Here is a 17,441-nt window from a genome sequence, read left to right on the forward strand (position 1 = left end):
AATCATATAATATTACAAATTCACTTTTTATTCAAGAATAAATTTATACTATATTATTCAATCGTTTACTAATTATCATTTAATATTAGAAATTTGAAGCATACTCGTTTATTCGTTTATTTAATTTCTTTCGTAACGTTCAATCTAAGCTTACTTGAATGGTTGGAGTTCACAGAGGCATTATAGTTGCATATTACATATGTGTGATTTGATAAATATCCTATTTTTTAATTACTAGTCCTATTGATGCTGTCTATTCTTATTAAAAAAGAATAATCATTTTCGAAGGAGGTTGTGAACATATTTATCTCACAATACAATGTGGTTGTTAGTAATATATATAAACAAAATATGGGGAAGGGGGAATGATAAGTGCTAATTCTAATGCATATATATAATATTACTATTGTTTATATTTAGATAAAATCACGTGCATTAATTATTCATATTAATGCACTTCCGTCTATATCGATAGTTTACCTTTTTTCATTTTATTTTCAGATAAATTGAGAATTTCTTATCTTATATTGTGTCCAGCATGTTTGGGTATTCATACATGTATTTCCTTTATCCTTATTGAGCTATAAATTGATTTTAATTAAAATAAATTAATTTCTACTGTATCAATTTAGAATTCACACAGAGCCGAGCCTTTTTGGCGAATTTAATCCCTTTTGAGTTTACTTAAATAACGTGAAAGTTTGGCCACAGAATCTTTCTTGTTATTAATATAAAGAGGACTGCTATCGCAATTCGGCGAATTGTAAAGGATATCGAAGGAGCCAGTACCTATTTTAATAGGTTTACCCATAATTACGCATTCACTAACACCAGAGACTGGGTCAACTCTATTTTGAAATGCAGCCTCAAAAAGATGTTCGTTTGTTTCTTCAAAAGAAGCAAGCATAAGAGTAGAAGTTCTCATTTTTTGTATGCCGAATCTCGATATACCTAGAACATCGCCCCTAAAAGTCATGATATCCGATAAAAGTTGAATATGCCTCAAGTCTATATCCATACTATAGGCATCCATACACTTGAGAACTTCTTGTATAATAACTTGCCTAGCCGCTTCAATTCCAAGAACTTCTTTAGTTTCTATGACGTGATTGGATATTGTACTTGTACCAACTATGCCATTAATTCCCATTAATTTTAACAAGCCATATCCTTCAACAGCAAGACTATAACACTTCTTTTTGATGCCAGTTTTTTCATCTATTCGGTCATCCTGTCTAATAATGCTTCTTCTAACTCCAGGAATTCCATTTACAATAACCCCTTGAAGTCCCTTTTTTAAAAGTTGTGTTTGAAAGTAAACATTAACATTGCCTCCATTTGTTGAAGAACCATTTCCTTGGACAATCCCTCCTCCAATGTTAATGGAAATTCTCCAAGTATCCAATATATGAATATCTTCAGGTTTAAGCTTGATTTTACTTATTGGTCCGTGACTTATTATTGAATCCTTTACAGAATAAGCATTTATATCCAAATAAAGACCTCTTATTGCCTTCTCTGAGAGAGTTATATTTATAAAAACCCCATTTTGTGAATAAACCTCTTCTAGATTAGTAATAACCTCACCCAAAGTGGTCTTAACAATAGTTCCCTTAACTATTTGAGCAAATTTATAGTCAGAATCATTTTCCAGCTTTGCTTCTATAATAGGCGTCAGTATTTTTGTCGCTGCATTTATTATTTCTTTTATCCTTGGAACTCCCAATGTTACATTCATACTGGCAACACCTGCAAAATGAAATGTTTTTAATGTCATCTGGGTACCTGGTTCACCGATTGACTGTGCTGCAATTGCTCCAACTGCCTCCCCAGGCTCAACTATTGATTTCATGTACTTTATCCAACTTATCCTCATAAATTCATACATTTGTCTCACTGTTATAGAAAACTCCTTATTAAAACGAACAAAATTTTTATTGTCTAACATTAAATTATTAACCTTATCTTCAATACTATATTCGCTTTCGTCTCCATCTATTATCCTCCTTTTCGAAGATCTAGCTGAAACAGCACAGTATTGAGTGGTATTTGATCTTTTTTTACTTTTAGGGCTTAATTCCTCCAATTTTATATCACTACTATCTTCTAAGTCACCACAATTATTGCTATTACCATTGTTACTACTATTCGACTCTACTGAGTAAAATCTTCTTGCATATACCATGAATCCTTCCAAAAATTGTCTCTCTTCTTCCTCATTTCCACAAACTTTCTTTGTAAATTCTAATATTCTAGCAAAATCTTTATCTTTCTTACTTACATTATTAATCCAATATGAATCAATTTTTGAATCCTTATTATACTCTTTTACTATTTCCTCGTATTCACTTACAATAACCCCCAATTTTTCTCCTTGGGATTTTCTATACTCTGTTATTCTCTCAATATATTTAATCAAAAAATCTCTTAAATTGTTTGAGAATATATTTACCTGTTTGGTTTTTTCTTGATGCGTTGGCTTTTCTAATAGAGAAACTTTTTGATGCATTAATAGTGAACTTGGAATCAACTCTCTCGTCATTTTAATCAAAAAGTCCAACCATTCCAACATTTCAAATGGGAGTAATGGTACATTCACATCCAATTTTGGCAAGTGTCTATGTATTATGTAATATGTCAATACACTATCTCTCATACATATGCATGTTTCATTACTCCTACACCACTCTAAACTGTATCTAGAGTACCATACTTTTAGCGTTTCCAGCTTATCTGTTATGTACTTTGGCAATTCTTTGTTTTCTTTTCCAAAAAAGAGATAATCAAAGTTGAATTCACCTTCAAAATTTCGATCAGCCGTTATTTTGTTATCATTATTTTCATTCTCAGCCTCAATATACAAAGAGTTTCTCCTTGTCCTTTTTGTTTTGTCACATTTTTTAATTGAATCATCTACATCCATTTTCACATTAACATCATCCTTTTTGTGTTTTTTCACGGCTATATGTGTTCCATTACTAACATTGTCAACTTCTCCACAAATCGACACCAATCTATGATTATCCATACACATTCTTTCTCTCTTACTTTCATACTCTTCTTTAACCAACCTATCCAGTTCATCAAATAGTACAGTCTTACTTTCTACTGTGTTATTATCTTGTAATACATCCGTACCTCTAGATGTATCAAATGTGATAAATAGTTCCGGTGTTAACCCAGAATCTATTTTTTTATTATTAATCAAATAGTATTCGAAGTGCTGAGTAAGATGATTAGTTATATAACTTGTTGGTGGCAATATCTTAGCATCTTTATTGGAATAAAAGTGACTTTTCGTAGTGTATTTAATAGTATTTTTAGTCGAGTTTCGTACTTTATCAAGAATAATGTTTTTGAATAAGTAAAATAGATTAGAATGAACTTTAGTGAACGAGTAAATATGCTTGAATAATTTTTCAAAGTTAATAAGTGCTAGTTTGTCCTCCATAAGCATTGGATTTAGCCCATCATCGCCATAAACGAACTGTATAATTTGTCCGTCACTAGTCCTTACAGTTTGGTCATATTTAATACACAAATCTTCCAATGCTTTAACAAGTCTTCTTTGCATATATCCCGTTTCCGCAGTCTTAACTGCAGTATCAACTAGACCCTCTCTTCCAGACATTGTGTGGAAAAAAAACTCATCAGGCTGTAGTCCAGAAAAAAAGCTATTTCCTACAAATCCCCTGCTTCTTCCATCTACACAGTTCATCTTAAAGTGTGGAAGAGTTCTATTTGTGAATCCATTTTGTATTCTTTGACCAGCAACATTTTGTTGACCTACACAAGCAACCATTTGAGCTATATTAATCAGCTGTCCTTTTGCTCCAGATAAGTACATCAATAAAGGTTTATTATTTGGAGGGAGACTTTGATGTGAAGCTCTACCTGCTTCATTTCTAATCTCATCCAGTATTTTCTTAACTTTAAGCTCAAGAGTATCTTCAAGAGTTAAACCGGGATGGGGGACTAATTTTCCTCTCTCAAACAAGTTAATCTCATCTTGTACTCTCTGATAACCATCTTCTAGCAATTTTCTTTTGGCTACGAGTAATTCATTATTTGGCGTAACATCGTCTATTCCAATAGTCATTCCTTTATTAGCTAAAAATCTAGATACAAATCTCGAGATTCTTCCCATGCATTCTGAACTCTTTTTATTGCTATTTTCTCTTAATATATAAAAGAATAGACCTTCTTTAGACCCACCACCCAGTACTTTTTTTCCTATCGCCCCTGCCAATAATTCTGAGTGTCTGACTATGACATAACCTTCATTCGGACATAGGTCTCTAAGATCGCTTCTTGAGTCGTAATCCCTTTCTTTCAGTTCAAAAGATACATCTATTCTTTCTTTTTCGTTTGAATTGGGTCTTAATATCATATTAAATACTTGTTTTCCAGTCCAAAGTTCAACAGGTTTTAATACTGTTGGAGGAGGGAGTTCCATCGAAATAAGTCCATTTGAAAAGTAACAGCAATATTGAGAAAACTGATCCCTAGTTAGAAATATATCCCTACTAGTTAACATGTACATTCCCAATAAAAAATCTTGTGTAGCTGCTATTAATGGTTCACCATTTCTAGGGGTAACTAAATTATTAACTAATCCCATTAAATGTTTAGACTCTGATCTAGCTAATTCATTTTGTGGCATGTGTAGATTCATTTCGTCGCCGTCGAAATCAGCGTTATATGGGGCGCAAGCACATTCATTAAATCTAAATGTTCTCCACGGCATAACTACAACTTTATGTGACATAATACTTAGTCTATGCAAACTTGGCTGTCTATTAAATAAAACAATATCTCCTGTTTTCATATGCCTTTCAACAATGTCTCCAATTTCTAAACGCTCCGACACCACTCTTTTATTAGCATATCTCAAACTTGACTTACTTCCATTACTTTTATATACATAACATGCTCCTGGCCAAATATCATGACCATTTAACACTGCTTCTCTCAACGAATCAATATTAATTGCATTTACTCTTTCCGGGTAGGTTAACTTTTTTGCTATGATTACGGGTACAACCACTTCGTCTACATCTATATTAGGATCTGGAGATATAACTGTCCTTCCACTAAAATCGACTCTTTTTCCACTTAAGTTACCTCTAAAACGCCCTTCCTTTCCTTTTAAGCGTTGGCATATTCCTCTTCCTGCTTTTGGAATGTTTTTGCTTGCTAATAATTGATTTACTCCAGGTGCTTCTGCATTTATAAGTCTCGTGCATTGTAATTGAAGAAATTCCCAATTACCCAATAATTGAAATGTTTGAAAACCTGATTTCATCTGTGATTTTATTATATTATTCAAGTCAGTTATCTCTGATAATATTACTGTTAGATCGTCTTCGTTACTTCCAGATTCTCCCATTGTAACTGATGGTCTTATACAATTAGGTGGTACGGGAAGTCGTGAAATTAGTAAATTTTCTGGTTTAAATATTTCCATAATATCTAAATCCTGATATGGAGTTCTTTTTAATAATGTTTGAACATATGCTGGTGTCAAATCTTCTACATATTCCCTCCCATCGATTTTTACTGTATGTGTTAATTTCATAAATTGATCTAATGTAGGTTTTATGGTCCTTCTTAATTGTCCCTGTTGTGAGTGGCATCTTGGACATGTCTTTACTTTCTTACATCTGTCTACCAATTTTCTAAATTGGAGTCTATATGAATGAGCTATTGAATATGACTGACGGAGTTTAGTTAAATGTTGCTTTTTTTCTTCACCTGTTATTAGAAAGGAACCACAATTTTTGCATATACAACAAAGTATTCCGTATAAGTGTTTAAAATAACCTACATGGAACACTGGTTGCTGTAGATCTATATAACCCCAATGCCCCCCACATGTCCTTAAACTGCCACCGCAGCTGGAACATTGTGCATCTGCTCTATTCGCTCCCAATTTTAAATCCAAAACTCCTCCCTGAAGAGGTATATTTGTCATTGGTTTATATATCTCTCTGTGCACCACTTCCATATGTGCTGAACGTGCTATTTCATCACTTCCCAAAGCTGAAAATTCCACTGCTTCTATATCTCTTCTTCTAGAAACATTTAATACACTTTCCTTAGGTTTATTTATACCTTCTGAAATTTCTAACTCAAAGTTACCCATTTTCAACTTTGCTCTAATTTCTGACATTTTTGTTTGTAATTAATGTGTATTGAAATGTTAGTCCTTAAGTTGAGCTGTATATTAGAGGCAATAGTTGCTATTGTTTCTGTTTATAAACTTTTTTGCCAAACCTAAAATACTATATTCTTATAAAAATTAATATTTATCCCTTTCCGTATCCCCGACTTTGTATGCTATCCTGATACAAAAAATATTTGCTTGACTACAGTATTACATAACCTGTCTCATTAATTTATTTTGCAAGACATATCTTCATAAACACTGTTACATGCTGCCAGTTAAATCATTGTCCATACAAGAATATGCTCGCCTTGAAATCAGACTGAAAAAGAGATAAAAAGTAACTAATTTTTATTATAACCACATTAATAAACATAGGTTTAAATTGGTTTGCTTTTAATTATAAACATACCGCCACTTTGCGGCAGTAATTTACCAGTCAAGTATGGTCAAAGGTAACCGGATCTTGAAATTAAGATTTTATAAGTTGCAAAAAGAAGCTATTATAAAGACGATTTTGTAAAAATATCATGGGTAGATAAAATAATATAAATACACAACATAAATAATTATTCGAGTATAAGTTATGAACAACAAAAGTATGAATAAACAAAAGTAACAACTGGAGATTCTACAATAATCGATTATGAATTGTATTACATAAACAGTAGTTCAGAAAAATTGAGTGCATCACCCACAAGTTTCTAACATAGGTGCACTTAGCCACTCCTTACTTCCATAACAATTATATCAATTTCTTACTTTTAGTCATCGTTCTAAGAAAGTACGTCCCTTCCGTCTTCCAAGTCCAAGTCCAATTCAATTTCATTTTTTGTTTCGTCTTCACTCCCGCTCCTGCTCGCTCTCACTTTTGTCTTCATATTCACCATCTTCAGAATCTTGCTCAAAATCAAATATGCCAGATTTTATTGCAGCTAAAACATTCTCGGCGGTATTAAATGTACCGCGTGTCGGAGTGTTGCATTGAAAGCATCTAGAACTTTTTGTATATTGACTAAAAGCACATTTTTCACAAAAGTAATGTTTGCATAACGTAACAACAGGATTGCAATTTTCGTTGTAAACCCACTTTTTTTTACAAATAAAACAATATGAAGGCAATTTATCATTGTCATTTTCTTGCTCATTATTGCTATTATCACACAAATTCGAACCAGAGTTCAATTTTAACTTTTTTTTCACTTGTTCATTCCACTCTCTATCTAGTTTCCAACCACTGGTGAAATCACTCCTGTCATGCAAGAATTTACACGTATCACCAAAGCCACAATATCCTGTTTCTTTGTAGTCCTTACAAATATCATGTTGGTAATCAATCACTAATGTTTGTTTAATATTAGAATTTCTAGATTCTATAGTATCAAAACTACGTCTTGTATAAATATTTTTATTATACTTATTTTTTGTATTGTCACTGTCAGTGTACTCATCAAAGTTACTTATAGTCATATCACGGTTATTTAATATATTATAATTGTCCTTGCTAAACTTTATATTACTTTTTTGCGATATTAAAGTGGCTTTTTCATTTTCAGTTTTGTTTTTAATTTGATCATCAATTGAATTTTCTGATGAGAAATTTAGAAGATGACCCTTTAAATTATTTATATCTGTTATCAAATGTGCTTTCTCCTCTTTTTTTTTAAACTTAATATTTGTATGATCACTGTTAAAACTATCTTTAATTCCATTTATATCTATACCAACCTCTTCACCCTTGACATCGTGTACAGAACGTGTTTTATCTTTATTCACATTTCTCTTTCTAAACATCCCGTATACTTTTACTCGTTATTGTTTTTTGAATAGTTGTTATCGCTATTTTACAAAGCTACAATTTTGTACTTAAGAGTAAATAATGTAATTTGTGCAGAAACAAAAGAAAACAAATTCTTTACATTTCAGTATTACTATTTTTAAATTACAGCAACTTATATTATTGTTATTTTTCTCGTTCTGGTGGAAAAACAGTTCCAAATCCCTTATTTTTTACCATTAAATGTATGTAATCTTTTTGACCATTAGATTTCATATTTAATTATTAGCAAAAAAATCTCCCGCCGAAGATTCACTTTAAATATACCAGACACCGAAAGCAAATTTAAAATAGGTTAGCTAATTAACGATAATATGTGTGTTTTCTGTGTGAACAGGGTTTTATAGAGTAGTTTTCTTGATTCTGTTTCCTTAATATATAAAATGACTGAGACGCAAAAAACACTAAATATGCTTGAAGGTCAGTTTACATAAACAGGTACCGAGATAATATTAAAAAAATTAGTAAATATGCTTAATAAGAAGGATAAACTTTATATTTTAAATAAATAAATATTTATATGATCGGTGAAAATGACTAATTCTTGTCCGTTAATTTTTCCATTACATTAGAGGTGGAGTTTATTGTAGGTGAATTGCTTGAGCTAAACAAGGGTGATATTTCAAAAGGACTGGATGATTATATTTCATTAAGAAATAAAATGGACTTTCTTATGAGAAAAACAAGGAAATATGGGAAATTTTTATCTATTAAAGATCCAAACAGGCAAATATATGGACCAAAGATGTTAGACAAGATGAGAAATATGTGTCAGAGATTTGAAATAATAGATCAGATATTTGAGGAACAACTTAATCCAATATTCGAATCGATAGAAGCTGAGTACAGAAGGAAGTTGTTGGAGCTAGACGCTAATGAAAGGAAAAAGAAAGAAGAAGAATTAAAAAAGAGAATAGAAGAAGGGGTTCAAGAGACTTATTTGGAAGAGAAGGCAAGACGAATGAGACTCAAAGAAAAAGAGGATGAGGAACTTAGAAAAAAAAATGAGTTAGACCGTTTAACACAAGAGGAAATAAGCAAGCAAAATAGAATAAATGATGTTGTTAATAACCTGGTTACATATGTAAATGAATTGGAATATGAATATGGTAAATTAGTAAATGTAAATGAATTAGAATACACTCTGAATAATTATATTAAAGATGGAGTAGTAAGACTTTTATTCGAGTGTGAAACACTGTTAAATTTTTATCTTAGTCTAGAAAAAGTATCAGACCTAATTGGATGTATACTGAGGTAAGTTACGCATTTAAAACAGTGAACAAAAATTATATTGGTTTGCCAACCTATTAAATAAATTTATCCAATTTAAAAAAACTTTAAAGAGATCCATCAGACATTAAATTTCGTTTGATAAGATTAAGTAATGAATCTTTTTTTCAGTCATTTGGAGAAAGAAAAAGTTCGTTTTTAATTTTTTTTGGAATAGGGTTTAGGTTAATTACTCAAAAAGAAAAAAAGGAGTATTATGAGATTCTTTCTTCAAAAGACCTAAATTTAAATATTAGCCGTTTAAATACCGGTGATTCTTACATAATACTGAGGGAACCAGATCCTGTAGATCAATATGAAATGTGGATATTTTGGATGAGCAAACTTGATTTAATAAACAATATAATAGTAAGTTTACATAACTACGATATACAAGAATTTATTTGTTAAATAAATAACTAAAATCGAAGAAGGAGATCATTAAATTGAAATACGATAAGGATTTGAGTAAGGAGTCTATATCTAAAGTAGTAGAAAACATAGTAATAGAGTTTAAAAGTAACTACGAATGCAAAATAAATGAGGGGGATGATGAAAAAGTAAGCATTTAACTGGTAGCCATCTGTTATTTTACATTTATATACGATACGTAGCTAATAGAATTTAAAGATTTATGTTATGTAAATTACTTAATATTTAATAAACAAAACTTCAAAGAAAAATAACCCCAACTCACTTAAAATCTCTGTTTAAATGTTAAAATACATTCATTTTTAATACTAAATACACAACTTCCAAAAAGGTATTGAAACTTTTAATCACATGTATGAAGATCCATCATAATTTTGATTACGATTGTGACCAATGTTATTATTTATGTATCTTGGTTTAGCACCATTTTCACTGTAAATTCCATAATTCCTATTATGTAAATCATAATCTATGTAACCATTATTCCCCCCTCCCACATTGATAAATGATTTGTGTTTATTAGTACCAACAATAATATTTAGCAGTAAAACTGATGTTAATGAGACAATTAAACATAGAACTAATAATGTAGGACCAAATTTATCATTATATGAAATAGGTTCTTTATTTTCAAGTGCTTTATTTCTCTTAATGTAGATGTAATAAGAGTAGCCAATGAAGAATATGCCTACTGGTGCCATAATAAGACCACATATTTGCCCTATTTGAGTGCCAAAACTCAATAATGATATTGAAATAGTAGCAAGTAATACAGACATATTCATCCACTGTAAAAGTGTTCGCTCATTTGCAAAGAATGTTTTCGGTTCAACACGTACTGTTGAAGACGTAACATTCATTTTTTTTGAGATCAATGTGTTTTTTCTCTCTCTACTTGCAAAACCTTCAATACTGCAGTTATTATTACCAAAATTTAGGCATTCTCTTCTTCTAAACTGTCCAAAAATCCTTGAATTACTAACGTAATTACAAATTCTTCCTATAAGAGTGTGATTGTTATTTATACTGATACTAATGTTTTCTCTGTTTACTTGTTCTCCATTTAAAAGTGATATACTAAGAGAATGTGGATGAATCTCTGTTTTTTCAACAGAAAAATTGTTATTGTGGTCATTATTAATCCGAATGTTGTTAATGCCTTTATGTGTAATGTTACTTTCAAGGGAAGAAAGAATAGGGCTATTTTGAAATTCACCACCAATTAGTAAATTTGCTTCCCTTTGTGCAGTTGCTTCCTGATCATGTATTATTCTTGAATTATTTCCAGTATGAAGTACATCAATTTTGGAAGTACCCAATACATTATTGTTTAAATTAACAGAGTTAGATGAAAAATTTTTGTTATAATCAATTTGAGTATTTAATTTGTTGCGATAATCCTCATTTAAAGATGATTTATTGAATGATTTGTTACAGGAAACGTCTGATAGTGACTGTGAATCTGAATTTGAGTCCTTAACGGCACTATTGTTATTATTTGGTTCCTGCTGATTATCAGAATCAAGTATTATATAGTTAAACCAGTGTGGAACTTCTTTGAGCTTGTGACTAAATAAAAGAGCTGTGCAAGTCTCAATGTTTGAAAAACCAGTAACTTCTGAAACTGATACCAATCCAAATATATCTTTCAGTGCTTCTCTTGGATCATCCTTTAATACGGTACGTTCACTAATGATACTACTGCTAGTATTGCTATTATTATTAATGATGTTTGGGTTAATTATGCTTACACTCATAATAGCATGAGGTATAGTTTTGATGTTTTCTGAAACCATTGCTTCTGTCTGTGAATAAACAATATATGTATTATACATAGTGGACTGTCTTATACTAGAGCTTAAATTTGATACTCCAATTTCATGGTCATAAATTTCACTATCTTTAATAAGCTCATTCAAATCTTCAGAGCAGTCTTTATTAACGCTGTTCTCGTTAATTAATGTATTTTCATCCATTTCTGGAACTATTTTCCAGTTGTTATCTATATGAACGTATATTCCCATGTTAGTGTTAACAAAACTGGTTCTCTCAAACCATAAATGAATAAAAGGTCCTAATCTTCTATGTTTTATAAAATCAACAAAACAACTTATTAATAATATTTGATCTTGTGTTAATTTTCTCCCAAAAGAGTCATTTAAATACGATTTTATGTCAAATTTATTCGATGTAATCGAGTTTTTACTTGCCCTTTTTAAATTACCATATGTTTTAATTATATGGTAAACGTCTTTTTGTTGTATTAACATTGTTTTACTACTCAAATTATTTAACTTGCTTGAAAATTTAATCCCATCGTTCCCAGTGTTGATATTATTACTTAAACTATTCTTGCCTGATTCATCTATAGAAACAACTTTTGGGTCGAACCATTCAACCATTGAACAACATGGTTCAGTCGGATGTACCCAATCTAAATTTAACCACTGTTCCGGGTTACCATCATTATCGCCATACCATCTCAATCTAAAGGTATAGTCCTGATACTTTTTTGGAACTAATTCCTCGTCTATATTTGAATAAGCCGAAATATGCTTATTTAATTGTATGCTATCATCCTCAAAATTAGTATTGTTATTGTCTAAATTGCAAGTGGATGAACTAAATGAAAGTGATGAAAATCTTTTTCTTATATTTCTTATTCTGTGGTATTCACTGTACTCCTCGTTATCAAAATACAAATATGATATTGTAGTTGTTTGCAATGTTATATATGAAGATGTTTGGTTACTTACTGAAGAGTGTATTTGGGAAGAAGCTAAACTTGATTTTGGAGATGATGAGTATGGGAGGGAGAAGGAAACTGGAAAATGAGGAAGTGATGGAGGGCAGATATTGCTTTCATTCGCATTCCCTAATAAGGTGGGTAACAAATTTGATTGAGTATTGCCAGAAGACATTAATAAAGGATGTGATGTTTTTAAATTGCTCTTTTCTTTCTCAGCTTCTTTAATCGTAACAACTCCCTTTCCATACGTTTTAGACAAATAATGTGCTTTTAGCAATCCTATTGAAAATAGAGGAACAGTCTTTAAAAGCAAAACTTTTACCTTCATTATATCATCAGGTAAAATAAGATGTTTAGAATGTAATTCAAATGAGGATGATAACGAAAACGATGTATTTGATTCGTATTCTTTTTTTATTTTTTTGCCGACCCTCATCTTTAGTTCTTCTATCTTTTCGTAACAAAATGATAAATACCCAAGAAGCATGTCCAGATTCATATTCATAAATGGTTCTCTTGCAAGTCTGGCTAAATACCACGATGAAGACGATGATTTATTTATCTTATCGTATTTTCTCGTTATTTTTCTGAATCCAGTATAGTTCAACCTTTGGTAGCTCTCCAAGAATATTATTTCATCACTTTTTTTATCAAGTTGTTCAATTATTGGGGAAATTATATCCTCCAATAATTCGAATGTTATTGTTTCCTTGAATATGTTACCTATATTATCTCCACTATTTACTTCTGGAAGTTTACATTTTTCATCAACAGATCCACTGTTCAATTGATTTAAGTATTCTTGTATATTTATAAGGGAATCCTTAATTTCATTGAACATTATCTTACTAAATGAATTGATTTTATCCAATTCATGGTTTAATAAATCCATAAATCTACTTTCTGCCGGCCTATAAATGGAACCTGATAGTGCTTTTGTATTACCAAAATTGTTAGTTACTTCATTTATTGTATAACTAGATGTATCCGACCCTGTTATTAATTTTATCGCCTTTTTAAGTTCTCTGTATGATAAATAATGTTGACTATATTTTTGATTTATATAATGTTGTAATTTTTTGCTAAATCTCATTTTCTATTAAAAAAATTATACTCTAGACACTCTATTTTATTTATAATTCTATACTTAAAATAATATACTTCAATTTACAAATATATATTTTGAAATATAATTTACATTGTGTTAATATAGCTTTATTTTCTGTTAATTTTTCAATTATTGTATTTTTATTCGCATTTTATTTTGTAATAATAATCTTATATATAGTATTACTTATTCTAATACTTCGTAATTAACAATGAATTCAAAATACAAATAGATGTTATAGTTTTGTTATATGGCTTAGAATTTATGGTGTTGATATTTTAAACGTAAATAAATAATATCAATTTAAATGCATGTATTTATTAATATTGCTTTTATTATTATATTAGTTTGTTTTCTCACAAAAATAAATTTATATGTTTATAAATATAAGTATTTTCATTGTGTCCTTAATTTATAAGGTTAAGTTATTTCTTAATTTAAATATTAATATTCCGAGTCAGGGGAGATTTTAAAATTGAAAAAAATAAACATCAACGTAATTATTTCGAACTTATTCAATATAGTTTGTTACAAAAAAATGAATATTATGATAGTTAAGAAACAATGAGCAACAATTCTCTAGACAAGTTGCACAAAAACAAATTGCGAACATCTACCGAACTTTATTAAGACGCTGATATCAGCACGAAACAAGTACATATACATTAGAAATTCAATAAAATCACAAAAAGTGCAGTAACTGCACATCTACGATTCAGAACAAGGAAGGGACGAATAGTAGTAGAAAACCAAATGCAAGTTGAATCAATGAAAACAAGTCACAAGTTGATTAGCTACATAAAAAAAAGATGAGAGAAATTTTAACCTATTATTCAAAAATAATACTTATTTATAATTGAAAATTAAGTAATAATCAGATTGTTTGAATCTAAATTACTCGTCTTCTTCAATTGCAAGTCTCGCATTTTTATTTAAAACAGTTAGATTTAACTGTTCTGCTCTTTCTAATATTTCTCTTCTCTTCCTGCTACTCACTCCAGAGGCTATTTCTACACAAAATGTCTTGTTGTGCATCAATAACATGTGAACTTCTTGTGGATTTGAAACAGTGAATTTATACAAACCATTTGGAAGCATTTTTCTGGTTTTTGAATTACTTCCATATCCTATCTTTGGCATCAAATAATTACCCTTGAATTTCCTTCTTACACGACAATCGATACCTTTAGGTTTTCTCCAGTTTGGCTTTACTCTCAAGAAACGATCCGATTGAAAACGTGTAAAACGCTTCGTTCGTTTCTTAACTATTTTCTTCTTTGGTTTGCTCTTAAAAGTAGATAACACCATTTTCTTTATCTAATATCGACAATGACCTTTTCTGACAAATAGTTTTTCTTACTTTTATTGTAATTTTTGTCCGTAAAGTCAAATATTTACCGAAAATTATAAATAACCTTCTCAACTAATTGCAGTAACTATTTATATTTACAGTCACTTCAGTAGATCGAACTACAGTCCAAAAGTCAAGTTCCTGGATATTTATAAATATATTCTCAACAAACTCCTATAGAATTTGGTTTTATTGAAGGAAATATAAGTAAATTCGAAAAAAACCCGGTTTTTTAATTACAATTCTTTTCTCATATAAAATATATGTATGCTTTTTTTGCTCTAAATATTTTGAGACATATATTTTCTTGTAATTAAATAATTTATTGTCTCAACTTTAACTTGTTTTAATACACTTGTATTTATAATTAAATGTAATTTAATTTATAACCCATTATAATAATATTTAATGGAAAACTGTCTCATAAAAATTGTTAAGGTACTTATATGTGTAGGCGGCAACATGTCGCCGCCTAAATTTTTCAAAATTAAAAATAGCATTTGTAAATAAAGAAAAAAATGACCAATTTTGCATGTGAAAGGTATAATAGAAACGATAAATAAAATAAATAAATATTGGGAGAAAAAGCTATAGAGCAAAGATAGTAGTGAAAACAGATAAAGGTAGAATAGAAATAAAAGACTCCATTAAAAATGTTGTGAGAAAAAAGGTTATTGCAGTATTGATATTGGGGTTTATACTGGAGACAATAATAAAGCTTTATACATCACAAGTTGTATTATGTTTTGATTACAATGAAAAAATAGTGAAATCGTGGCTTCCTGATTGGGGAAATCTTGATAACTATAAATTAATAAGAATATATACTCCAAATAACAATGAAATAGTAAACTGTGACTTTATTATATTAACAAGTGGTGATAAGTTATACAAAGAAAATGAGTGGTTACTAACAAATAGAATAAACTATGCAAAAAAGCATGAATATTGTTATTTACACTTAGATTGTGTAAATAAGGTTAAATGTCTATATCCACATTATTGGAGATATTTAGGCATAATCAAAATTTATTATGAATTAATTGATACAAATGATGATATGAGAGGCCATAAAGAAAAATATTTGCTTTATTTAGACACAGATACAATGATTACAAACTTTGATATTAAAATTGATTATTATTTAAACAAGGCAATAAGTGAAAGCGGACGTGATTTTTTCTTATGCATTTCAGTAGATGACAACTGTGATTATAAAAACTATATCATAAATACAGGGGTAATGATATTATCACTAACTAAATTGGAGACATTGTTGTTTTCTTTGGAAGTTATAACATTGCAAAAAACTCAGTCCATATTGTCATACGTGCCTGAATGGAGTATAACGGGGTTAAATGATCAAAACATTGTTATATTACTGCTAAATGAAACAAATAGACTTAATATTGACTTAATATATGAATATTGTAAGAAAAGAAAGTATTTATTGGAAGTGGGAAATAAAAATGAATTGTATAAGCATGACTATTTTAGGAACATTAATGTTAATGAAAACAAAAGCAATATTGAAGCTTCTTTTATAGATGGGGTGAATGTATTTCCAAATAAGTACTTTAACAACATAATTAGATTGAAAAGTGATATTTTAAAAACTAACGACATTGAATTTGTATATAGGGATTCATGGATTGTACATTTAAGTGGCTCGAATTATATGGAACAAAGATATTTGATTTATAAAATATGTGTTGGTATAACCGGTAGTTATATATTCAAAAGGGTAGATATTAAAAATAATATCACTAACAATATAGAGCGTGAATGCCCGTACTTATTAGATGAAATTATTTCAAAAAAAGAGATTAAAATGATTTATGAGTTATTTGAACACAAACAAGGTTTTGAAGTTGATCAAAGCAACTATATTGGACAAAATGTGAATTATTGGATGCAAAATATAAAAAATATAGAGCATGGAATTACTGTTTTATTTAACAAGTATTCAAAACTAACAAAAAGGTAAGTAAATATATTTTATTTGTCGAATAAATCAAATATTGCATATTTATCATTATAATTTTAAATAATTTTCATAGAATCTTTAAATATTTAAGTGAATCGAAGGTAAAAGTATTCACTATTGAATCAAAAAGGTTATTTATTGGTTCAGTATTTCAATTTATAGATAATTCAAGTAAATTTTTAACATTATTTAATGAATTACTTATTTTGGGAAATGTAGGTTTCATTTATAAATATATGGAACAAAAAGTTTATTAATTGAAAACATTAATCTTTCTTTTTCTTTTTTTTCAGAAAAACAGAAAAACAATAAAAACCCAAGTTAAAAGTGGTATTAATTCACACCATATATTTGAATTTTTCTCTGTAATTTGCAATAAGTGTCCTATTATAAACAATAATAACAATGAAATATGTGTTGTGTTTTGACATATTGCCATTTAACATTGATTTATTATTAAAGTAGTGAGGCCTAGTCCAAAGATATTACAAATCACAATATTTTAGGTAGAATTTAGATTAAACGCTATCAATGTAATT

At 29.5% G+C, this 17,441-nt stretch overlaps 6 protein-coding genes across 6 annotated transcripts; 2 read left to right on the plus strand and 4 right to left on the minus strand.

The window, feature by feature from the left end:
* Positions 1-664: 664 nt before the first annotated feature.
* On the minus strand, positions 665-6,172 carry FG379_001075 (DNA-directed RNA polymerase III C1 subunit; the record flags this gene model as incomplete). Its single annotated transcript, XM_067326678.1, has 1 exon — positions 665-6,172. The coding sequence occupies one exon, from the start codon at positions 6,170-6,172 to the stop codon at positions 665-667; it is 5,508 nt and encodes a 1,835-aa protein (XP_067184327.1).
* An 837-nt stretch (positions 6,173-7,009) lies between these two features.
* On the minus strand, positions 7,010-7,960 carry FG379_001077 (zf-C3HC4 zf-CCCH zinc finger; the record flags this gene model as incomplete). The annotated part of the gene is made up of 1 exon (XM_067326680.1): positions 7,010-7,960. One exon carries the CDS (start codon positions 7,958-7,960, stop codon positions 7,010-7,012), a length of 951 nt encoding a protein of 316 aa, XP_067184329.1.
* A 426-nt stretch (positions 7,961-8,386) lies between these two features.
* FG379_001078 (uncharacterized protein) lies at positions 8,387-9,847 on the plus strand (the record flags this gene model as incomplete). The annotated part of the gene is made up of 4 exons (XM_067326681.1): positions 8,387-8,423; positions 8,576-9,260; positions 9,350-9,644; positions 9,707-9,847. The coding sequence occupies 4 exons, from the start codon at positions 8,387-8,389 to the stop codon at positions 9,845-9,847; spliced, it is 1,158 nt and encodes a 385-aa protein (XP_067184330.1).
* Positions 9,848-10,054: 207 nt separating this feature from the next.
* FG379_001079 (G-associated signal transduction) lies at positions 10,055-13,549 on the minus strand (the record flags this gene model as incomplete). Its single annotated transcript, XM_067326682.1, has 1 exon — positions 10,055-13,549. The coding sequence occupies one exon, from the start codon at positions 13,547-13,549 to the stop codon at positions 10,055-10,057; it is 3,495 nt and encodes a 1,164-aa protein (XP_067184331.1).
* A 909-nt stretch (positions 13,550-14,458) lies between these two features.
* FG379_001080 (60S ribosomal L32) lies at positions 14,459-14,872 on the minus strand (the record flags this gene model as incomplete). Its single annotated transcript, XM_067326683.1, has 1 exon — positions 14,459-14,872. The coding sequence occupies one exon, from the start codon at positions 14,870-14,872 to the stop codon at positions 14,459-14,461; it is 414 nt and encodes a 137-aa protein (XP_067184332.1).
* A 561-nt stretch (positions 14,873-15,433) lies between these two features.
* Positions 15,434-17,330, plus strand: FG379_001081 (uncharacterized protein; the record flags this gene model as incomplete). Its single annotated transcript, XM_067326684.1, has 4 exons — positions 15,434-15,456; positions 15,510-16,898; positions 16,976-17,117; positions 17,196-17,330. 4 exons carry the CDS (start codon positions 15,434-15,436, stop codon positions 17,328-17,330), a joined length of 1,689 nt encoding a protein of 562 aa, XP_067184333.1.
* Between the last annotated feature and the right edge of the window lie 111 nt (positions 17,331-17,441).

The sequence above is a fragment of the Cryptosporidium bovis genome, assembly GCF_009768925.1.
Source record: "Cryptosporidium bovis isolate 45015 chromosome Unknown contig_20, whole genome shotgun sequence".
NCBI lineage: Eukaryota > Apicomplexa > Conoidasida > Eucoccidiorida > Cryptosporidiidae > Cryptosporidium > Cryptosporidium bovis.